Source organism: Nannospalax galili, unplaced genomic scaffold, assembly GCF_000622305.1.
Source record: "Nannospalax galili isolate Female #2095 unplaced genomic scaffold, S.galili_v1.0 scaffold372, whole genome shotgun sequence".
In the NCBI taxonomy this organism is placed as follows: Eukaryota; Metazoa; Chordata; class Mammalia; order Rodentia; family Spalacidae; genus Nannospalax; species Nannospalax galili.
This window is the reverse complement of record NW_008332089.1, coordinates 2427494-2453388: the sequence shown is the minus strand read 5'-3', so window position 1 is coordinate 2453388 and position 25895 is coordinate 2427494. Positions and strand designations below refer to the sequence as shown.

Here is a 25895-nt window from a genome sequence, read left to right as displayed (position 1 = left end):
TGGGGGCGCGCAAGTCCTCCGAGGAGACTCTGTGCCCACAGGCACCTGTGTACTAAATAAACCTCTTGCTGTTGCAACCCGAAGGCTGACTTGTCCTCAGTGGTTTCACTCTTACAGTTTGGTCTTGGGGTTTATCTTCTCCAGAGCTAGAATGAGCTCCACTGGGGAGACTTTCTCCTGCTTCAATTTCGTGCTACATCCCAGGGTCTGGGACCATGTCTGGCACAGAGTACAGAGTCAGTGCCTGTGTGTTCAAGTAATTAACATGGTAAATGTTAGAGGGTATTCCTTTTTTTTTTTTTTTCTAGGCCCAGTAGCTTTATCTTACCTGTCAGAAGGTGATGGATGGCCCTTCATTCAAGAAACACAAACAACATGCAAACATAATTCATACACAGGAACTCCAAGCCCAGAAATAGCTCATTCAATGTTCACATACAAAAGTTTGTAAAATAATATATTATATTCATTAACTGTATTTCGAAGAACACTATTTTTTAATGTCTAGGGCAGTGTTATTCAGCATGGCTCCTGGGCCCTGAAATACTGGTATTACCAGGAACTTTCTCAGCCTCCGCCCCAAGCCATCTGGGGCTGACCACAGCAATCAGTGCTTTCATAAGGCTCTGGTGATTCTGACAACAGAGCCTGAGAACCTCTGTTCTCAGGAATACTTAAATGGCTCCTTGGAGTTCTTTGATGTCTTATCAGCCTTAACACAACATGACCTAGATTGTAAGTACTTTTGGCTTAAGCTAAGAGATGGTGGTACCCCAATGGAACCAGTTTACAGGACTGAGAGAGATACAGACTGGGATGCTCAGGCTGTGAGGAATTATAGATGCATCCAGAGATGTGGGAGTGTGGAGGAACTTTCAAGGGTAAAATCAAGTCTGTAGGCTGTTTCCAAACAAACTTTTCTGATCATGTGGCTCTGGGGCCGGAGTCAGTGTTACACCATTGGGGCAAATAGCCAGTGCTAGGTAAGTGTTCTTGTTAATGTGGCTTGTCTGAGCCTCTGGGACCTTGAGGAGCTTCCTGATGAAAGCTCTGTTACAGACACATGTGCAGGAGGTGCTGGGCACACCAGGCATGCAAAGATGTGGGTGTTTAAACAGCACTTCTTTTCAAGTACTTCACTGGGACACTGGCAGCTTCCATAGGACAGAGTGTAAGTGGCCATTATGTCAATCACCTCTCTTGTTGATTAGACACCTTCTCTTGCCTACAAATACCCGAAAGGCACATTCTCAGATTTAAGAAGTTTCTCTAATAAGGACTTTGGGACAGCTCTTGCTGAAAGCCTACTGACTCTTCTCTGGGCCTGCGGATACCCAGTGGGTAACTAAGCGACAGATGAAAGTTTGACATCTCTCCTTCACTTTGCATCGGTGTTCTCTGCTCCCTTAAAACGCTGGGTCAGATTCTTGCTCAACCCTGCACGTAGCCATATGAACACCCACGTAAAGCTGGTAATCTTTCTCCTTTGAAGCAGGGGGCAATACAACTGTAGCTCAATCATTTGAAGACTTGCAGGAACACACAATCAACACATGCCCTGTTTGGAGCAAGCCGTTCTCTCCTGCAGATACCAAGGGTTCCAGGAATAGCAGGGCTGTTCAGGAAGATGATCCCATTATGAAACTACCCCCCGAGTAAGAACAGTTACCCATGAAGGGACCTGATATGCCCTGCCCTGCCCTGTCCCACTAAGTAAGCAGGAGCTATCACGGTGGGAACACAATTGCCCCTCAAACGATAAGGATTTCTCCAGGACCTCATAGAACCAGACTTAAGACAACAATCAGCCAAGCCCAGCGTGACCAAGACCTACGCAAGCCTCTTGCCCTTGCTCCAGTTCTTCCTCCATTTAAACCTCTCACTCATGTCAGTACCCTGCACACAGGGCTGAGGACACCTTTCCCCTGTTTTGCCAGTACAGCTGCACTGATTAAACCCCTTTCTTGATTTTTAACATTACTTTCTGTCTTTGTCTCTCCCCCGACCCCCATCTGGAACATCTCATGTTCCAGTTGAAAGGCAGGTAATGAAAACAGTCATGAGTTCTGGCAAGGAAGTTGACCCTGCCAGTAGTGAAGGGGATAAGATAGCTGTGCATAGTTCCATGTTCAGATGGTAGATGTGGTTCCACTAGGAAACCGAAGAGTACACGAACGCGTGCACAGCCGGTTACTATGCTAATGTTATTCATATGGACATATGAACAAGGTTTAATTTTCCTCTGAAACTGTGAATGTATTTTTATTTTTAGAACGAAATTTTGAATATCACATTATAGGATTAGTTTATTGATCTATTAACAAAATAAAGTGACTTGGTCAATAAGCATCACAAAGGAATAGGAATATACAATTTTAATCCCATGTTTAACTCAACCATACTCAATTTGCACAAGAAATATTATATGGTCACCCTATCTATGAACAATGCATATAGCTGTTTGGGCTTTATGCTTGAATTTTGAAATAAATGGTATGTTACTGGACATTCCTTTGCAATTCACAAGTTTTTTAAAAAATCTGACATTGTGATTTGGAGATTGATTAAAATTTACGCAGGTATATTCAGATCACTTGTTTCAACTGTGGAACTACCACCCGCATTTCAAAATCTGTTACAAGAATAGACACTGATTATTTATGCATACCACTGTATAGAGACAGCTGTGTTTCTATTCTCAGTAAACTGCTGTTTCGGAAATTACTGTTAGGACCATGTATGCAGGTATTGAAGAAGATGCATCTCTTGTTCAATTTCTGTAAGGCTGTAGAACTGCTCTGCAGAGTCTTGATAGACTGGCATTCATAGCATCCGGTACAAAAGCACTGATCAATATATGTAAACAACACTTAATACTGTAAGAGAGTTAAATTTGGGCTCCTCAGGGAGAGTGCCATGTTATAAAACTAGCTTCTTGATTTTCCGCTCATTGGTCAGTACATAGACATATTGCCATGTTCATTTCTTATTGTAGTTTTTCTCCTAAATGGTATTTTATCTACTCATTTGGTTCCATCTTTATTTTGTACCTATGGAACAGATCGACATTATAACTTATGACAATGCTCACTTAGTTTTGTTCTATTTTCTAAGCATCGTCCCGTCCCCTGCATTCTGTTTCCTTGGTTTAGCTTTAGACTCATTCTTCCATGTAGTAAATGCTTCAGCTTAGCTTGCGGATGGAGGGAAAATAATCTCAATGCTGGTTCAGAGGGTCATTTCCTCTTGTCAGTACACAGCCGTATTGCTGAGCACAGAGGTGCAAGTTCCAAGGCGCATCTCTCCACCATTGGCCACGGCCCCACCGTCACTTCTGTTGGGAGCCACCCATACCATCGTTCTCATCTAGTCCATCTCTTCTTGTTTAATTTTAAGACTTCCTTTTCCTGGGGTTTTTTTTCCTTGATGGAATGGAATTCATTTTATTTGTCATGATTAGGATGAGCTCACACATGTGAATTCTGGGACTTTCTATTCTGTTTAAAGGCAGCTATGAACTCTGTTGTTTCTGTGCTTTCTCCTTTTACAGTAAGCACATTCATGATCTTGAAACGTAATTACATTTTACTCAGTAATTTTAACAAGAGGATTTTCCTATTGTTTTATGTGTCCGTGTTTCTGGTCCCAGTATCTCTGACACCGGACAGTCCAGTTCTTGCTAGTCCAGTTCTGTCTACATGTCTATGCCTATGAGATGAAGGGCAGAGGAATAAACTTCTACTGCGTAAAGGCAGTTATTAGGTGTTTTCTCTGCATGCGGCCCCAAATAACCCTGGCCTGCCATAATCTATTTATATTGAACAATAAAAGATTAAGAAAAATACATTAATATTGTCAAAGTAACAAAAGGAAAAATATCTGCTCTGGTTTGACTATCTGTGGCCTCTCCAAATTCATGATGAAATTTTCTGCCAGTGTGATATTAAGATGTGGGACCCTCAGGACCATAGGAGTGTGACCAATGTCATAAAAAAGAATTCATGGGACTGAAGAGATGGCTCAGCAGTTAAGAACACTGGCTGTTCTTGCAGAGGACCTGGGTTCAAATCCCAGTACCCACATGGAGGCTAACAACCTTCCATAACTCCAATTCCAGGGCATCTGACAGCCTCTTCTGTCCTCTGCAGGCACTGCACAACATGGGTGCACTTACACACATGCATTCTTCTGTATAAAAATAAGTACATTGAAAAAAAAATTTAAGCAAATTCATGACTATTATAAGTCAAACAAGGGAAGACTCCACCTTGAATGTGCAAGAAGTTAGAGTATGTGGCCCCCAAATATGTCTTTTTGGCATGAGGACTATTTTGAGCCAGCTCTTTGAAGAAACAACAACCACACACTTGGTTCCTTGGCCCTCGTGACCCCTCTGCCAAGTGAGGACACAGTCTTCATCTTCTCCATGGAAGGTACCAGCAAGGTGCCCCCTTGCAAACAGAAGCCAGATCCTCACCAACTCCCAACCTGCCAGGACCTTGGCCTGGGATCTTCCAGGCTCCAGAGCTATGAGGAATACTTTTCATGCTTCATAAATTACAAGTCTTGAGGTGCCGGAGAGATGGCTCATTGATTAAGAGCACTGACTGTCTTGCAGAGGACCCGGGTTCAATTCCCAGCCCCCATATGGCAGCTAACAACTGTCTGTAACTCCAGTTCCAGGCAAATCCGAAGGCCTCTTCTGTCCTCCGTGGGCATCATACAACATGGGTGCACTTACATAAATGCAGGCAATACACTCATACACATAAAATTAAAATAAAATGTTAAAAATAAATTTTAAAATAAATAAATTACAAGTCATTGAGTATTTTGCTATTATAACCTAAATTTGCGTTTATCAAGGAAAAGCACTTGAGAGGAACTGGAGCGTGAGGAGAAAGGAGGCGCTTCGCACCAGGGTCACACCGGCCTTGTGACAGGTCAGAGAATGGGAAGACAGAGAAAAACACCTTTTGACAGGATTTTTTGTTTATTCGGGGTCTTTTGGTTATTTTGAGACAGGGTCTCCTTGAGGCCCCAGCTGGCCTGGAACTCACTATATAAGCCAATTTGGTCTCAGTCTCACAGATATTCACCTGTCTCTGCCTCCTGAGTGCTGAGATTAAGGGCATGCATCACAAAGCCAAGTTAATTTTTGACTTTTTAAAGTTTCGATGTATTATTGAAAATACAGTCAAGCAAAATACATTTAAGGAAATAATACTGTAAAAAGGACATGTGTGCCCCTCAGTCATATACTCAAACCCTAATGCCACTTATCACATGTCCCCACTACTCCCAGCTCCCCAGAAAGAGTGAAATATCACACATGCTATGGTGACCCAGGCATCATATTCACCATCCCGTATGCTCACCACATGTAAGGAGCCTCTTCGGGTATTGGACTTAGCGTTACATGTAATCCCCTCACATTTTACAACTGTGTCCTCTCCTTAGAAAGTCTTCTTGTGATGACCTAGAGACTCCAGCCCCAAAAATATCCTGAATCAAATGTAGGAAGGTGAGGCCGCTCCCTGGGGCGAGGTCATTAAACAAAAACAAAACATCATAGGAACTTTGGACAGAGGCACTGAGCTTACCTGGATTGCTGGCTATGGCAGAACCAGTCCTACTGTCTGGGTCCAGAACAATCGCCAGCCCCACCGAGTCCGCTGGCAGGATGTAGCTGCTGAGGTCCACTCGGGTCAAACTCTTGGGCTCCCGAGCAGAGCCCCCCAAGGTGTTTCGGGCTTTGTCCCCTTCAGAGGCATTTGTTTCCTGATCTTTCCTCCACGGTCTCTGCACAATGTGAACGATGCTCTGCTGTTCCAGGTCACAGCCCTAGGTGGGAGCGGAGCAGAAACACAAGAAAACGGCAAGCGTGAAGTGCTAGGCAGGAGGTTAACTCTTCCTCAGTCCCAGAGTGTGCAAGAGAGAGAAAAGGCTATTTGTGTTCAACTCCTGCATGTGGGAGTGGGTGGGCATTGGGGTGTGCAGTTGATTGATGTAGGCACACTTATTCTGCCCGTGAGGCCCCAGAACTTACGCGCTACACATGATAGACAGGCAGCATGGAACTGGGGCCAGAAATGGACGTTTGAGGCCAAGTGGAGCACAGCAACAGAAAACTATGTAAACATCGAAAGATTATGAAACCCAGTAGGAAAAACACCCTGATGCATTCATAAGGACGTAAGTGCCAAGCAAGTAATACAGATTTAAGACTGATTCACCTCCTAAGTGCTTTGTCCTTATAATTACCTGATTTAAACGCTGGCAGCCATTTCTGTTTTATAAAGCACTGAAAGGTATTATCAGTTACAAGGCATTTCTCTACAGAATCCTAATAACTGTGCTTGTGAAGGGTAGCGGTCCCTTCTCACCGTCCTCTGTCACTAGAAAGTATACTGCTACGTCCTTGAGAAAGCCAGGGTAGGGTTCATTTACCCTTCTGCCATCCTTGTGATTAAAATCAGGAAACATTTACAAAAATGCTCTGTACTCCTATCTTGGTGTTTATAGACAGGAGCCTCTAAAATCTAGAAAAATAAAAATTAAGAGTCAGAGATTTGCTAGGGAAAGACCCAGTTCAGAATAAGTACTAGATAGAAACAGCATGGTTCTGCCTCTCTACTGGAACTAGGACCAGACTCCGTCCTCAGTGCCTGCATCTCTGCATTCACATGCTTCTTACCCTCCTCTGTCATGGAAGGAATGGTCCACAGATGCCACACGCAGCACAGCTTCCTGACACACAATGTAGTCTTTGCCCTTCTAGACTCCCTCAAGCTCTCTTCTGACTGTCACTGTCAAAGTTCTTCCAAAGCGGTGACCTCTGCCATTCAGCTGCACCCACAGTCAAGCACACAGGAGACAGGCTGGTGTCTGTCTCCTCCAGGCAGGAGGTCTCCAGGATGTGAGCATTCCAACTTGTTGCCATCCTCCTGCCCTGGGCTTCTCTTACACTGACAGGCTTGCTCTGTTCCCAGTCCAGGGTCTCCCCAGCATGATCCCTATTCATCAAGAGTCATTGTACGCCATGTTTGCCATCATCCTCTGTCCCCAAGCCCTCCCCTATCTGACTTCCTTACTTCTATCAAAGCACCACTGCCAGACTCCACAGCACCTCAAGGCCCCTCCTCCCACCTAAGGTGCTGGTTAGCCTTCTCTGGAATTGAACAGGCTTAGTTCCTGCCTCAGGCTCCTCCTCCCACCTTGGTACATCCAGCAGGGTGGCCAGAGGGACTGAGTAGGTACCAGAAACAGCTTCACATCTCCATCTCCTTCATATACCCCTTCCCACCTCCCTATTGTAGGAAGTTCATTACCAACCACCATGGTTTAATGATTAATTATCCCCTATATGTCTGGTTTCTGCCTGTTCCAATCTTTGGAACAGAATCTTTGCTGTGTGCTACATAAGCCGACGTGTCTGACTCCCCACTAAGTAAAGTCCAGCGTCACCCTCTTCTGTAGATGTGCTGATACTTTGCTCCTTCCAGAGCTCTGTCACGTAATAATTTTAATGCTCTTTACAAGCTCTTCATTGTTCAAGGAGTAAAGGAGACCAATCTCCACGAGCATTTACAGTGGCTCATCTATAGGTGCACACCACACTCCTTTCTCCTCTCCTATCACATGTAGCGTGTGCTCAGCCCTGTGATGGCTTTGGACAATGTGATATTAGCAGATATGCTAGAAAATAGCTTTACCCTGGTGCTAAGGTCCTGCAGAAAGAATATCCCTAAGCACTTCACCCCTTCAGAGTGGGTTTTGGAACGTCACACATGAAGCCCTGAGCCCAGCCACAGAATCAAAGACTCACTCGGATGGAGCTAGCCTAGGCCACAGGCTCCTGCTGGTGTGAAAACATGTGCGGACAGACCTGTGCCCAGTGGCCCTATGTCTCTTCCCACAAAGCAGAGGATCTGCCATCACTTCACGTGGCAGCCTTGGCATTTAGGCAGCAGGCAGGATCCTCACAGCCTATTGCAGAGTTCTAACACCAAAGAGCGCGAGACCTGAGCACCCCGAAGGGCAGGCATGTGAGGGTGGGGCCTTGCAACGAGAAGGAGCTGAGAACAGAGGAGCACTTCAGAGCAGGCCGTACTCCACGCTGCCTTCCTTCTCAAAGAGACTCAGGAACTCAGGCAGGTGGGATGCTGCCTTCTGTGTTCAGGACAGACGTGCTCCATGACCCTCTTAGAAAAAAAAGGGGTGCCTTTCTCCTTTGATTCCCAAAAGCCTTTGTCTGCCAAGGTCTACCTATTACAGTGTTTACAGATTGGACAGTATGTACTACCTGTGTGTATGAGTGTGTGTGCGTGCGTGTGTGCCCGTGTGTCTATTCATGTGCATGTGCATGCCTGTGCACATGTATGTGCATGTGTGTGCGTGTGTGCCTGTGTGTGTGCAGTGTTTACAGATTGGACAGTATGTACTACCTGTGTGTATGAGTGTGTGTGTGCGTGTGTGTGCCTGTGTGTGTGCCTATGTATGTGCATGCCTGTGTACATGTATGTGCATGTGTGTGCGTGTGTGCCTGTGTGTGTGTGTGTGTGTACTCCAAGTTAATCTGGAAATTTTTTAGGGTAGTAACCAGGTCATACTTCCATGTACATTTATCAGATGCCTCACACAGCACTTTGAATCTGACAGATATGCACAATGCACTTGTGAAGTGAAAAAAAGCATAAAAATATGATAAAAAGCATGACTGAGGTGAAAAAGAGTGAATGGGTGGATGTCAGTAGCCTCAGCTCCCTGCCTACGGGGCCTCATGGGTGTGGCGGGAAGAACACCACAAGAAGACCTGTGTGGACAAAGCCGACCAAACGCCATGTGCTTGCAGCTTGTTTGGCTGGAGGGGCAGTGAGCAGTCGTCCTCCCTATGGATTGGCTTCCATGCTGATGATGACATTATCAACTTCAAAGACTGCTGCAAAGATATGGAGAAATGGAAGGCACTGTGTACCCAGTGCTGTCACCATCATCACGTGAGCAGCAACACAGCCTCAGAACCTATTGCTCTGTGCCACTCACCATCCTACTGAAAACGAACAGAAAACGCAGATGCTATGGATGTGGAAATTCTGGCAAAAACTCAGCTTTCTGTAATTTATAAATTAACGCAAAACTTCCCCTCTGTTCATATTCCAGGGAGCCCAAGAGGAGCCCGAACACACTGTCAGAGGTAAGTGTGGAAGACACCCAAGAGCTGAGTTATCCTCTCCTCTCAAATCCAGGTTTTCCAAATACTCAGAGAATCACTGCAAAGGGGAACAGAAGGACCCCGAGCAGATTTCAGTATTTACAGTGCCATTTATAGAACATATTTCCATGTCTCCACCCATGGTTTGGGGCTTTTTAATTGCTTAATTCTTTAACTCTCTCACAGAAAGCACTGCTAATCTCAGAAGAGATCATGCCAGATGGTACATATCACACCGGCCCAGTGCAAAGCCACGTTAATAACTAACCCCATGGACAATAATTCAATAATTTGGATTAAGTTCAGCTGTGTGATCACTCCAAAGCCCAAATAATATGTAGTTCACAAGATGTTCCCAGCTCTCTCTGACAAGGCCTTCAGTAGAGGACCATCTCAGCCTGAATAACGTACCTGTGCGAATTACTCCAGACAATTAATAACTGTCATCTACTGCTTGGTTTATATTATATATATGCTTTTTAATATAAAAATAATTCCCTTTGAAGGCATGTATCTGGGATCCAAATATTTCAGAGTTTGGTAATCTAATTAGGATTTTGAAAATAAGAAAAATTTTAGAAACGAGAAGTTTTCAAAAATGTTCTTGAAGTTTTAAACCTTGGAGAAATATTTTCTCTCATAAGAAAAGTTACTGGGAAATGAAAAGTTATCAGAATGTTTACCAAACACTCAATGCAGAGGTGTGTAAATCATTACTAAACAGTTCATAATGAGATGCTAGAAGACATCACATCCTAACACAGTATCCACACTCTGCATGGGAACCAAAGTGATTGCCCCGGTTTGAATGTACCTCAAATTCAAATGCTGAGAATCAACTGCCAATGTGATAGCCTGAAGAGGAGGAGGGGAGACTGAGGAACTGACCAAGGCATCGGACGGAGCCTCCCCAGTAGGCCCTTAGGGAGCAGACAGGTGAGTGTGCATCTTTTCTGCCCTTCTGTTCCTGTGACAAGTGAGGATGCAGCCAAGGTGCCCCTCAGACGTCCATGGGGCATCTAGAGCCTGATAGTCCCAAACTTTCGAACGGCCAGACATAAATAGCTGTTCACTGTGAACTTTCCAGTCTAAGGCATTTGTGCAGCCACACAGTCTAAGACGACATCATTAACGAGTTAGTTTGAAACACATGAGAACTGTGCCCAGGACCTATGAAGTTATTTGCATGTCATTTATTGTGGCTGCCATGGTAATTCCATTTCCACTGCACACACAGAAGATGAGGGAGCCACAGGTAAGTTAGGAAATGGGCCCAGGGCCACCCACCTCTTCACTGTGAAGCAGAGACACCCACAGCTTCTCTCAGCTCTGAGTGTGTGGGAAGGAGAGAGACAAGGATGGCAGAGGAGGGCAGAAGGCCAGTCTACAGTGGTCTGTGGTGAAAGCCGGCCCCAAAACTGCAGGGGATCCAGTGCCAGTTAAAAGGGTCGAGTGAAAGAGGCCAATGCCTTGTGTGTAAAACTCTAGAAAAGACAGTTCCCGGCAGGGACAATGGAGCACAAATCAAAGGAAATTTAATTCCACCTGATTTGAAGCAAAGTGAAAGAAGATGGAAGAGCCGGGGTCAGTTTCAGAGGACTCAGAGCAGGGACGTGAGGGCTGGGAGACAGCTCCACTGGTAAAGCATTTGCCTGACAGGCCCAAGGACTGGAATTCAAACCCTGGAACCTATGTAAGCAGCCAGGCATGCTGGCACACCTTTGTAATCCCAGTGTTGGGCAGGCAGAAGCAGGCTGATCCCTGGGGCACCCTGACCAGACAAGCCAGCTCACTTGATGAACTCCAGGCCAAGAGACCGTGTCTCAAAGAAAACATGGAAATTGCCCGAGGAATGACACCCAAGGTTGTTCTTTCACTTCCACACACGTGTACACACATGTGGATGTATGTACTTGTACACACTCACAGAGAATGGGGTAAGAGGGCTGGAACAAGCTGAGGCCATGAAGGTGGGTATGGGCTATAACTGTTTTGAAGGAATTCCCCAGCCAGACCTCCACGCTTGTGAGCCTTACCCATAGCACACTGCGTTTCTGTGTAAATGTCACCAGACAGTTCCATCTTCAGGAAAAGTCATGGTACCTTTCTGTTTCTTTAGCTTTCTGTTTCTTTAGTTACAATCCCACCCCCCCATGGTTTGCATATGTGCATGTACCTCTGTGTGTGAGTGGAAGCCAGAGGAGGTGCCAGGTGTCCTCTATTATCACGGTCCACCTCATTCCTTTGATGTAGGGTTTCTCTCTGGCCTGGAACTTCCCTTTACTTTTCAGCTCCACAGGAAGCCAGCAAGCCCCAGTGAGCCTCCTGTTTCCATCCTCCACAGTGCTGGAGTTTACTAACCATGTCCAATTCACTGTGCAGGTGTTGGGATCCAAACTTAGGTCCTCAGTCTTTATTGTTGAGCCATCTCTCCATGATCGTATTTCTAACACTGTCTGCAGAAACTGCAGTCAGAACCTGGTCATGATACACACTGTTGGCTGAGTGACCTAATGATCCTGTAAAGCACACAACTATCCCCACAGCTGTCTCAGAGGTAAGGCTACACTTCAGATGGCTTTGGTGACTTGTCTAGGCTCTGCAACACATGACTAGGAAATAAAAGAGCCCGGTATATGCCCTCCATTTTCTGTCTTTCTGTCCAGCATGTCCCCAGACATGTCAGTCTAGACTCCACACCCCACTGCTTCCTGAGCGGATGAACTACCTTAGACAGACACTGGCTCAACAGCCTGGACTCTGTGGTTCTTTCTTTCTGGGCTGATTTCTATGATCTGCGATTTCAAACAGGTTATCTTCAGGCTCTTAGGTGTGACTCATTTAGTTCCCCGTGAGTCTGCTAAACTCTATCTCATGCAAAGTTCTTTGGTGTATTTTAGTGGAAGGATATCATACTGTCTACTGTAGACATTTGACCTTTTAAAGTCAGACAGTCTCTGACTTTTATTTGAATTTTTAACTGCACTTTTTTTTTCTAGAAAAGCAATATGATCAGTCAAGAGCCAGCAGATAAAAAGATTTATCTGGTAATTTCATAGTCTATAATATCTTCACATTTTAATTTTAAGAATTATTTGGCCATCAAGGAGATTTCTGAAACAAAATCTTTTTTCTACTGAAAAGAGAATTCAGCATGATTACTCCTTTTTTGATTTTTTCCAGAAATAATTTCTAACAGATGTTTTTGTAAATCTATCAGTTTTAATAATGTATTTTCCATGCCAAAGAAAGATAAAATGGTAATTATTTAGGAAGCTAAACAGATTTTTAAACAGATAATTTTTAAACAGATAAGAACAATTTTGATTGATATCTGTGTAGAGAAAACATGAGTCTAGAGACATTCAGAGCCAGGCAGAAAAACCACAAAGGAATTGTTCCCACTGACTTTGTGGTCTTGAACTCCAGATCCCTTCCATAGTTTGCAATGAACACTAAATGCCAATTTATATTAATTGGATGAAACTAAAAAAAGAAAAATTCTTTCAACCTTATCCTTTTTTTTAAAAAAAAAAAAAAGGAGACGTGAAAAATGGATTCTTTGTGATTTATACTTTGAATTATTTCCTGTTTCTCATGACTGGTTTTCATTATAATCAAAGAAATTACACTACATAGAGATATTGAAAGGCCCCTCTCTGGTCACCACAGGCAGGGCAACACAATTACTGGGAAAGGTCCATTAGCCCCACACTAATTAGAGGAGGTCTGAGCCTTGTCATCCCCTGTCCCTCCAGTGACAGGCCTGGGACCATTTGTTGCTCATTAGGACCTGCACCAGAGGAGCTCAACGGGGGTGGAGGAGGAAATGACACATTGATTTTGTCACACGTAAGCTGCAGCAGTAAATGACATACGTGAGAAGGGAGTGCTGTTTGAACATAGGATGTTTGGGATTTCACTTAGCCATGTTCACCCTTTCCCAAATGCAAAGAACAGTGATAATCAAACCCAAAGTTCATATCAGCTACTTTTACTTTCCTGCTGCTGGGGTGAATCACCACTACCAAGGCAACTTACAGAAGGAAGAGTTTGTTTTGCATATGGTTCTAGAGGGATCAGAGTCCATCATGGCAGGGAGGCGTGGCAGGAAGCAGCCAGAGCAGAAAGCTGAGAGTTTGCATCTTCAAGCACGTGCAGGAAACAGAGAGAGCAAACACCAAGCGGGGAAAGGCTGTGAGTTCTAAACGCTGGGTCCTAATAACCTGTTTTGTCCAGAAACAACGGAGGAAACCTGAACCTCCACAAACAATGCCACCAACTGGGGCCAAGAATTCAAATACCTCGGAGCCCATGAGGGGCATTTCTTATTCAAACCACCACATTCCAATGCCTGGCCCCCACAGGCTATGGTCATATCATAATACAAAAGGCATTTAATCCAACTTTAAAAAGTCCCCATAGTCTCAACACTTCAAAAGTCCACAGTTCAAACTCTCTCCTGAGACTCAAGGCAATCTCTTAACTATAATGCCCTGTAAAATCAAAAAGCAAAACACCTACTTCCAACACACAATGGCACAGAACACACATTCCCATTCCAAAGGGGGAGTAGAGACATAGTGAGGGATACTGGACCAAAGCAGGACCCAAACCCACTGAGATGGACACTAAATCTGTAGCTCCACGCCTAAAGTTTGAAATTTTAGTTCCTAAGAGCTTAGATGGCTCAGCCCCTCTGACTTACATCTCTCTTAGGCCCTGCTATATGCTGCCTGGCCTCAGCAGCTCTCTGATACTGTGGAGGAAGACTCAATGACACCCCCCACCACCACCTCCACACACACTCTTGCATCTTTCCCACCTCTAAAGCCAGAACTATGCAGACAATGTTGCCAAGTTCAGCTGGCAGCTTGGGATGGGCCTTGGCCCCCTTCATCCACATTGCCAGAAGCTTTTGTATGTTGTGGCTTTCTGGGAGCAGAAAACCCCTTATGCCTTCTCTTTTCACAAGGAGGAAGCTTTGATGAGTGGGGTCTTACCCTGAGGGTGCTCTTACTTTTCCAGTGTAGATCAGGAGGCCTCTCCCAATGGTTCCAATCTTAACAATGACAGTCTCTCTTCCATCAGAGTCCTGGCTACAACATTAAGCTTCCTAGTGCTTGTTCTTCTCCAAACTATACATGGTGTAACTCTTTCTGTGCATCCCTTTCCCCACTTGCTCTGTTTTTATTGTAGGTATGCATAATATTTATCAGTCATAACCAAGTCATAGATTCAGTGTTAGACTGTCTTGAAATTTGCTCCATCACAGAAATTAGCCCATGACTTTTTTCTTTTGGTCTTTTTGGGATGGGTCTTCCTACAGCCCCACCAAGCCCGGACTCACCATGTAGACCAGGCTGGCCTTGATCTCACACAGATCTGCCTGCTTCTGCCTAGTCCATTGCTTTTTGATTTAGCCTTAGAGAAGTTCTTAGGACATGGCAAAGGCAGCTAGGTTCTTGACCAAAATATCACAGGAATGGCTTCTAACCCAGTTGTTTAGGTCCTTGCTTCCCTCTCCCTCTGAAACATCTTGAGCTGGGCTTCTACTAGACACATTAAGCTTGGCTTACAGTATTCAACCCCTTTGGAAGCCCAGACTTCCAAAGTCTTCTGTATTCTTAAACCAACCAACCAACCAAACAACAACAAAAAACCCCAACATAACTAGGTTCTTCACAGCAATAGCCCACTCTCTGATACCAACTTCTGTATTAGTTACTTTTCTAGTGCTGTGATAAAACACCATAATCAAGGCAACTTATAGAAAAAAGTTTATTTGGGATTACAGTTCCAGAAGGATGAGTCTATTAAGGTTGGGAGGTGTGGTAGCAGAAGTGGTCAAAGCATAGAGAATAAGTCTGCTGAGTGTGGGTCCTTGGACAGGACTCCTATATTAAACTCCACCCACCAGGGCTCAGGGACCACTGTGGAAGAGGGGACAGAAAGACTGTAAGAGCCGGGGATGAGGTGCATGACCATATGGCAACAAAGTCTTACAGGCTTCTGGGACCTTGCTCATAAGAACCTACAGCAATGGTGTCAGCATGCACAAGATCCATGCAAACTCAAGCAGACAAAAACCCAGCATAGAACTGGGGAAATGGGCATCGGGCCCCAATCTTAGCTGAAGAATTATTGGCAGCTGATTACTCCTGGGGGAGGGAGAGCTGATCTTATTAAAGGGAGGGACTCTAGATAGACTGACCAGACCCCAGTGGATGAACTTGCACCGAAGGACATCTGGTTTCACTAACTTGACTCCATAGGCCTTAACATAAATGACAGAATGCATGAAATCTGGTGAGTAGGGCTGTGGGAGGGTGTGGATGGGGGAGGGGTACAAAGATGATTAAGGTGTTTTGTATGAAATACACGAGAATTCAGTATGTTTTTTTTAAAGAATAAGAGCATGAATCAAGGAAGAAAGCAAAGTAGCTGAGCCAACGTGTCCTCCAGTGTCACTCCTCCATGTGTCATTTTATTGCTAGTTGTGGTAACTTTTATAAACAAAAATATATGTAGATTTTAAAAAAACAGTATTCAATTAATTTTTCAAGCCATTGTATATATTTCACAAAATTACTGGGGTCAGCAAACATACTTTCTTCATGAATGTATGCACACATACACACACACACACACACACACACACAGATGAACATCATGGGGCATGGTGCTGTTTGACTGCAATCCCAGCATTAGGAAAGCTGAAGCAGGAGGATCAGAAGTTCAAGGTCAGCCAGGGTTACATTCTGTAAGACCATAACCTGCCTAGAAAAAAATTAAAAATACAAAAAAGCTGGTGTCTTGGCTGTGTTGGATAGCTTTAGTGTCAACTTGACACACCTGGGTTGAGGGAGCCTCAATTGGGGAATTGCCTCTATTGGACTGGCCTGTGGCCATGTCTGTGGGGCATCTTCTTGATGAGTGATGTGGGAGGGCCCAGCCCACTGTGGGTGGTGCCACCCCTGGGCAGGTAGGCCTGTGTTGCATAAGAAAGCAGGCTGAGCAGGGGCCAGGGGAGCAAGCCAGTAAGCAGTGTTCCTCCATGGCCTGTGCTCCAACTCATGCTTCGAGGTTCCTCCTGCCCTGATGGGTTCCTGCCCTGATGGTTCCTGCTTTGGACTCCCTGATGAACTGCAACCTGGGAGATGTAAACTGAATAAACCCTTTCCTCCCCAAGTTGGTATTGGTCAGAGTGTTTTGTCACAGCAATGGAGAAACAAACTAGGACACTGGCTAATAACGGAATTATTCACTTTATATCCTGTTCTTCCTAATGATATTACACTGTGTCTTTAAATGCTTACCCAGATGCCTCATTTCATACCTCATCTCTCTCTTTTGTGTTCTGCTTTCTTAAACTGAAAGAGAATAACTATGTTACCACAGAGATGTCATTTGTGATAGAAGAAAGAAGAAAAAGATAATTTCTAAAACACAACAAAAGATGATGCTAAGGGTAAAAATACTTTGTATCCTGTTAAAGAGTTAAAGGCTTGGTGGCTAGCCATGGCCAGTTTGGACAGCAGGGGAACCAGAAGATGGTGAGGACTTTGTTATGAATGGTTCACATCCTTGCTAGATCCATATGTTAAAATCTAACCTCCAATGCCACATGTTAGGAAGCGGGGTCTGTGGGTGGCCAGAGTAAGAGTGTGAAGCTCTCAGGGATGGATTAGAGCCCTTGTAGGAAAAGTCATAAGAGCCTGCTCTCTCTCCTGTGTGAGTATATTCTGCAAACCAGGTAGACACCATCTCCACCTGGCCTGGATCTTGGGCTTCTCAAGATGAACTTCTATGAGCAGCAAGTGCTATTTAAGCCACTCACCAATGATCTGCTATCACGCCAGAGTTCTCAGGAAAATAAATTGATTTGTTCAAGGTCACAATACGTTAGTAACTGATTTGGAAAAAAAAGTTAAGTCATTTTACTTCAAGTTTTAAAAGTAAACTGCTATGTGATAGAGGACATGCTTAGTTCTAATCATGGACAACCAAAGTGATAGTTTTGAAACATTTGCTAGTATAGAAAAAGATACCCCTCCCGCAAAGCACCCAAACCAGGAACTCCCATAGAATTAAAAGCATGGGAAGCTTCTCATTCAGTTACATGCACAGCATAAAGCTGTAAGAAGAAACACACTTATACCTCTAATAAGAGGTGAGAAAATAGTCAGGGTATCTTAATCCACTTGATTGCTGTACCACAAAGCTGGAGATGGGGTAGTTTATAGTTTTATTTCCTAAAGTTCTGGAGGCTGGATGTCCAAGGTCAAGTGTCCAGCAGCCAGGAGGTAATTCTTGATGTGCTGTTTCATATCAGATAGAAAGGAGCAAGACAGAGCAAGACATGGAACTCACAGCCCCAAAAACTCACAGCCTGGGGAGCTTTCGTTTCTGTTGTTAATCTAGGTTTGAAAGTAGAGTCCCTATGTCAGCTGATGCCTGAGATCCCAACTCCACAACACTGCTGTATCAGAGATTAGGTTTGCAATTGAAGGACCTTGGGGCCACATTGAAGCCATAAATTAGGAACCATTTCTCTTGGAGTCTCTTTCTTAGTCAAGCCCGTGTCCTACTAAGATCCAAGTGCTACCACCTCAGAGTCACCCAGAAGATCTGGGGTCTCCCATTCTCTTTGGATGCTGAGTGGAGCTCGAGTCTCTGCACAGCTCCAGGGTGTGTGGGAGGAGGAGGCAATGTTTACTAAGACTCTCGGAAGGCAAGCAAGAAACTAGCACAGACAGACATTTATGTTTGAAATTTTTTTTAAACAACTGACAGAGATAAATAGTTTCAGTCTTTTGCTGTAAATTCCTTAAGCTTTTAGCCTTAGGTTCAAATTTCAGAAATAAATACAACCCGCTGTTACTATGTCAGCTCCTCTTCATAGTCTGGATATGCTATGTCATGGGCAACAGCTCTTTCCCTCCAGATAAATAACACAGGAAACAGCGCTCCTCTTTCCCACGTGTGCTTACCATGCACTCGAGAGGCCTGCCTCAGCTGCCTCCAGACGGCAGAGGGTGGAAGGACGGTGGCCACGCCTGGATTTCCAGACAAAGCCCTAGACCCTCACTGATAGCTGGTCAGGATGAAGTCTTTGGTTCCTCCGTTTCTATGCTGGTTCCCACTAACTCTCTCCTGTAGCAGTTTATTCAGGAGAAATAATGTGAAAAGGCCACAGGCCACCTGGTAGATCCCCGGAAGTGACGGCACCTGTGTGAACAACGCAGCTCTCAGGGCCGCAGGTTAGCTTTGTTGAGTAAGGAAGATGTCTGGGAGTCTGAGTGTAGACTGTTGGTTTTACAGCTTTACTCAACAGTGCTGGTAAATATTGCCATTGAGTAGAATATAATCTTCCATTTATTTAATTGAAATTGTCCACAATGAATTTCCTAAGTAGTTGATCACTGATTTTCCTCTATTGCTATAGATGTTTTTAGGGGTGGGTAAAGGTCCATCTCAGAAGAGGCCCACTCGACTCTCTTGTTCAGATCAATCGAAGACATGTGCAAACCCTCATTAGGAGGACAGAGAGCAGTGCCCCCAAACATGCGGCCAATGCCCTGCTAGGAGAAGCTAACGAAAGTCCCACATGATATATCAGATGTAGTCACCCCCTTAGTCCAGAGGGGTGATGTTCAAAACCGCAGACTGTGTGCCTTAGACCACAAATAAGATACCACTTACCAAGATGCTGCTAAGAGTCAGATGGGCAGGCAGCACACAGGTGGGTACTCTGCACCTGGGGATGACTCATGTCCCAGGGCAGCACACAGGTGGGTACTCTGCACCTGGGGATGACTCATGTCCCAGGGCAGCACATAGCATGGGTACTCTACACCTGGGGATGACTCATGTCCCAGGGGATGTGGCATGATTCTTCATCCCACAACTCAGAATGGCATGTCATTTAAAACTTACAAATGAGTTCCGAGTTCTGGCACTGGCCACTTAACACTTTCAGGTCATGGGTGATCGCTGCTAACACACTTACTTGCCCTACTCAAGGAGTGACTGAGGAGAGACCACCTGGGAGTTGGGTCACAAAGGAGCTTTTGGAAATAGCTCTGTCTTAGTGGGTGAGTGACTTACGTGAGGGCGCCAGGAGGCAGGTTCACCCTCTGTATCTTCTGTCATGTGAGGACACAAGTGGTCCTCATCAGAGGATGCAGTGATACATCATTATCCTGGAACACAGGAGTATCACCAAACACTTGACCTTCTATGCCATGATCCCGGACTCCCGGCCATAAGAAGTATGAGGGTAAATTTCTGTTTCTTATGAACTCCCAGTCTCAGGTGTTTTGTTGTAGTGGCACAAATTGACCAAGACACTCACCTAATATTTTCTCCAAGTCAGGTTTCAAGTATCATGCTCAGCGTATGAGTGACGTGGAGCTCAAGAAGGCTGAGTCAGCCAACGCCAAACGTGGAGTTTCTAAACAGACACCAGCCTTCTATTCAGATAAAAATTTGGCTTAAACATTGCCCCAGATACCAACTAAAACAGATTTCCTTCTATCCCATACCTAAGGAATTAAAGTTGCTCTACGTAGGTCCTGGACATCTACGACCTTTAGTGCTATTAATATGCATGGAGGTTTAAGAACCAGGGGTGAGAGGGCCTGAGCAGGACTAGCATTCTGCAGCAATTCCAATCCTCTCTGTCTTGCCTTGAACTCATATATACAGAGTCTTCTATTCTAGACACAAAGATACCAGGCAGTCAGGACCTACGCACCCTAGAGCCTGGGATGTAGTTGGACTTGGCTCTCTAGATGTCTCAAGTCCTAGAGCAATAGGGATGAGATGAGCTCCCTAACCCAGGACCTAGGAATCCTCTATTCTCAGGACCACAATCTAAGAAATGCCCAGTGATACAGTGACACCAATTAGCACCAAAGGCTGTGAAGGATACAGCTCCCTACAAGTGGACAGGAAAAGATTTTAAACTGCCATGTCAACTTTTCTAATAGATTCTAAGGACTATAAAAGAAACATATTATGTAGTGAACACAAAAAGAATATATAGGCAGTTGTTTGTGTCAGGAATTTGCCTACTACTGATATCAAAAGTGGCATCAATTATATCTTTTTAGGGCAGAGCTCTGGATTAGCATACAAATAGTAAGACTTGTATATGCCCAGAGGCATGCGATATTTCTAAGCCCTGTCTTTACTGAGTAGCTTGGAAAGTGTTTAAAATGTTTGGAACAACACAAAGCAAGACCAGCAATAGAAAACAAGTTTTAAGTGAAGAATCAAAGAGTTGCTCTGTTTCTCTCCTGGTTTAATATCTGGCACATTGAGTCTTTTGTTATACACTAAATCCAAAAGGAAAGAATTATTTGGTAAACAGAATTAACAAATTCAAACACTGATTAATTGTAAGATCCCACATTGGAGGTGAAATCTAGGACAAAGGAGCTCTTGGAAAGACTTGGAAGACGTCCATCTCAGGAGGTGAAAGTCTGAAGAAAAATGCCATGTGGATAAATATCAACATAATGAAAGTCGATGACCTCTTCCTGCTTCCACACAAACTATGCATGCTGACTTTCCAGCCAGAACATGGTATTCATAATTTGCTGCATTTAATCGGTTGTTACACATTCAAAGACTATGAAATGGTCCTCTTATGTGAAAAGGTATGAATAAATTAAGAGTAGATGTTTGTAAATACATGTTACTATGTGATGTATTCATTCAAGTGTTGTTTAGCATCTTTTATGGGACAAACAGTCACCATGCTGTGGGTAATGAAAGGAGGCAGAAATAGTTATTAAGGCCCCTAGTGCCTTTGCCTTCACATCTCCTGACAGAAGCAATATTGGTTTGTCCTTGCCTTCCATCAATTCCTTCTAAAGTTCAAATGGGAAAATAAACATGCAAGATTATTTTTTGATTTATTATCTTTATTTTATTTTATTATTTTTATGTGTATGCGCGTATTGCCTGCATGTAGGGAAGTGCACCCATGTCATGCAATGCCCATGGAGGTCAGAAGAGGCTGTCGGATCCCCTGGAGCTGGAGTTACAGACAGTTGTCAGCTGCCATGTGGGTGCTGGGATTCGAACCTGGGTCTTCTGCAAGAACAGCCAGTGTTTTTAACCTCTGAGCCATCTCTCCAGCCTGCAAGTGTGTTGCCTGCAAGTATGTAAGTGCATCTGTACCATGCAATGCCTGAGGACATCAGAATACAGCATCAGATCCCCTGGAACTGGAGTTACAGCTCGTGCTGGGAATCGAACCTGGGTCCTCTGCAGCCAGTGCACTTAACCTCTGATCCACCTCTAAAGATTATTTAGGAAAGTTCTAGAAAGGAGAGCAGTGTCGGGTAGGTGAGGAGGGGAGAGAGCTCTGGAAAACAAGGAACTAACAGAAAGCCACTACACCATATGCTTGTGACCCTCAAGGGCAAACAGACTGCACTCATGCTACAGAAAGTCAGAAATGTACCTACATGTTTTCCAAATATATATTGATAATGTAGCTTCTAGAGAAGCACATATGGATGTGTTCATCTTGAACTTAAGAGTTTTGTTGATAAAAGGAAAGTTAAGATGAGGCACATAGTACCTTTAATGTAAGCAGCAAAGGGAATTATAAATAGAAGTGTGTAGCCATTTATCAAAAGGAAAAGAAAGCGCATAAAATAACAAATAATTGAAATAACTCTCTTTGGGAAGGTAAAGGGAATGAGGAGGAGAGGCGTGAACTCATGCTTATACATATGCATAAGGATATAGCTTAAGTTTGAACCATGTAATTTTTATGCAATCAAAGCTAGATAAAAAGGATGAAAAGAAAGTAAATGTTAACACTTGATACTACTGGAACTAGATCACCTCAAAACCATAAACTGATAACTATACATAAGTCAGATTGTTTAAAATAACATTTGAATATAGTCTTATGTATACTCTTTTGTATGAATAAAATAACTGAAAGAAATTCTGTCCTTTGTTAAGTTTGCTGTTGGTAGTGGTATGGGTATCGGAATTCTGAAACTGTGTTTACATATGTTAAAAGACAGAAAAAAATGAAAAACACTGATATTTTTGGAAACCAGGCTTCTCAGAGGCAGAAGGATAGGGGATGTGAGAAACAATTTAGTGCTGTTGGATTTGAAATTAAAGTGTTACAATGTGCTTATGAATTACAGAAACACCTTTCATTAGGAAGACTTCCAAGCTTATCCCTAAGTACCAGGATGACACTCACATACTTGCCCATCAGGCTTTCCAACACTGTTGATTTAGACACAATTTCTCATCTATTCATACCATTATCCTCTTCCTATTCTATTTTGAAGCAAACTGAGAGATCATGTTACTTATCAACAAAAGAAGTCAATCAGTGAATATTTCTAAAAATATGAATCTTCAAGACATAACTAGAATACCATAAGGGCGTTAAAATAGAACAAGTTTTTAATATCATCAATACCCCTCCTCATAAAAGCAGTTGTTTTTCTAAATCTATTTGAATCAAGATCCAAACAAGTCTCACATCTTGTAATTGTATGAAATGTGTTTTATGTCTCTCTTTCTTGGTTTAATTTTATTTTATAATCCATTTAAATTCAAATATATATATGTGTGTGTATGTGTATGTATATATATATGTGTGTGTGTGTGTCTGTCTGTGTATATATAGATGTATGTATAGATATGTGTGTATGTATATATTTGTGTGTATATTTATGTGTGTGTGTCTCTGTGTGAATATATATGTGTATATGTGTGTATATAGATTGTGTATATATAGATGTGTGTACATATATGTGTGTATGTGTGTGTGTATAGGTGTGTCTGTGTGTATATATATAGATGTGTATACATATATGTATGTGGTATATGTGTGTGTGTATAGGTGTGTCTGTGTGTGTATATATATGTGTGTGTATATGTGTGTGTATAGATGTGTGTGTGTGTATATATAGATGTGTGTACATATATGTATGTGTGTATATATGTGTGTGTATATAGGTGTGTCTGTGTGTGTATATATATAGATGTGTGTACACATATGTATGTGTGTATATATATAGATGTGTGTATGTATATGTATGTGTGTGTGTATATAAGTGTGTCTGTGTGTGTATATATATAGATGTGTGTACATATATGTATGTGTGTATATGTGTGTATATAGATGTGTGTGTATATATAGATGTGTGTACATATATGTATGTGTGTATATATGTGTGTGTATATAGGTGTGTCTGTGTGTGTATATATATGTGTGTGTATATGTGTGTGTATATATATGTGTGTACATATATGTATGTGTGTATATGTGTGTATATAGATGTGTGTGTATATATAGATGTGTGTACATATATGTATGTGTGTATATATGTGTGTGTATACAGGTGTGTCTGTGTGTGTATATATATGTGTGTGTATATGTGTGTGTATATAGATATGTGTGTATATATATATAGATGTGTGTACATATATGTATGTGTGTATATGTGTGTATAGGTGTCTGTGTGTGTATATATATATGTGTGTGTATATGTGTGTATATAGATGTGTGTGTATATATATAGATGTGTGTACATATATGTATGTGTGTCTGTGTGTGTATATACATGATGCGGTTTGAGTATATTCCCTTTATATCTCTTTTTTAATAATTTTTTACTGAGACGTGGGTCATCTACCATGAAACTATCCATTTCAAAGTACACAGTTCATGAGTTTTAAGCATATTCACAAGGTTGTATAGCCATCGCCATTAATTCCAGAACATTTTCTCTTATGTCACTTTTAATTTACAAGTTCCCTTTCCATCTCTCTTTTTGTCTTTGCAATTAATTTTGGAAGAACAATGGATTCATCCTCTTGCAGAGTTTTTGATATTGTGAATGTTGCTGATTGTAGTTGAGTGATATATTTTTAATAAGTTTCTCCATTCTTATGATTTCCTGACAGTTCTTAGTTGGATCTAGAGACTGGGTCAGGTTTAGGTCAGCTCTGTTTGAGGGATGGCCTCCAGGGACTATTTGCTCAGTCTAACAGCTCTCTGTTATGGAAGCATCCAGCTTTATCTAGATACCTCATTTTGTGGGGTCCAAGTGATAGGGGTAGCAAGTTCTTTTACCTCAGGGGCTAGGAAACCCAGAGGGAAATGTGATGCCCTCAAAACCCCATGAGAAATGCACATATAGTGTCTGAACATTACTGTATATGTATACCTGGGAGCTGGTTAGCAAGGACCACAGTGCCAGACAGAAGAGACCTCCCTCTGAGTGGTTGGTAAGAGTGGTCCAGGAGACTCCCAAAATAACACAGGCTATTGCCAAAACTCTTGGTTATCTCTCAGGACTAGTAGATAAGACCCTACTGCTGAAAACAGGACATAATTCGGAATGCAATGGAGCAGGAATTGACCTGGAAGTCTTCTAACCGAGGTTTGGCTCTCATAATGCAATCAATGAGAAAAACAATCAATGGTCCAACCCATCCCTAAAGCCTAATAACCATAACAACCAGCATGGCAAACTATGTCTATTGGTGCAGTAGTGGCACTGTTATCTGGCGGGGGGGGGCAATCAGTAGCTATCTAATTGGACTTAAAGCTCCCTCGATGGGACTGAACTCATGGATGGCATTGTAAACTCATATACATGGCCGGAGAGGACACAGACCCCAGAGAAAATCCTAACTCTTTCATATCTCTAGACAAATGAAATTTCTTACTATATGCTACATATTAATCCTTATATTTATAGACAAGCATACCATGTACCTCTCATCAAAGAAGCTTCTTTTTGAAGCAGATGGAGGCTGCTGCAGAATTGCATGTCTCATCAGACACAGAGCATATACATCTGAGAGATGCCACATACTATGTGACACATCTACAGCTGAACCTCTACAAATAAGGCTCATGGAACATAGCAGAACAAGGGGTAGAGAGAAAACTCATGACCTCAACTCTCACCAGTAAAGCTTCCTTATACAACAGAGTGTAATGTACACAGTAGTCCTCAACTGGCCAAGTTTTAAAGACTAAGAAACTGCAGAGTGTGTATACCTAGGCAAGGCTCCTATATTGAACCTCAGGGACCATTGCAGAAGACGCGACAGAAAGTTGTAACAGCCAGGGTTGGTTCATGAACACAGGGAAGCAGAGGGTTTTCAGGCCACTGGAAGCTTGCACATGTGAACTTGTGGCAATGGTGGCATCCAGCACAGTACCCATGCCAACTCAATTAAAACAAAGGCCCAAAGGGGAGGAGAGAGATGGATGGCAGACAGGCCCTAGACTGAGATATATTGGAGACCACAGGACCCATGCCAACTCAATTAAACAAAGGCCCAAAGGGGAGGAGAGAGATGGATGGCAGACAGGCCCTAGAATGAGATATTTTGGAGACTGATTGCTGCTGGGAGAGGGTGAGTATGGCTTACATATCATGTCTATATGGGCTAACTATACTCCAGTGGACGAATTTACACTGAGGAATATCTGGTACAAATGCTTGACTGGATAGGACTTACCATGTATGGCAGAATACATGAGGTCTGGTGGGGGCTGGGATTGGGGGAGACATGGACCGGGGAGGGGAGCTAAATTTGTGCTCAACTAAAAAATTGAAAATAAATAAATAAAAAGTGACCTAAGAGGGGGTCATGATGAAAAATGGTA

The 25895-nt window shown here is 43.2% G+C and overlaps 1 protein-coding gene across 2 annotated transcripts in view; it reads right to left on the bottom strand.

Annotated features, from left to right (window-relative positions):
* LOC103729225 (E3 ubiquitin-protein ligase parkin-like) overlaps positions 1 to 25895 on the bottom strand; it is a 521211-nt gene that overhangs the window by 83913 nt on the left and 411403 nt on the right. For both annotated transcript variants that reach the window (XM_029560679.1, XM_029560680.1), the window contains exon 3: positions 5604 to 5844. In XM_029560679.1, the coding sequence (XP_029416539.1) occupies positions 5604 to 5844 (241 nt within the window). The remainder of the gene's footprint in view (positions 1 to 5603; positions 5845 to 25895) is intronic.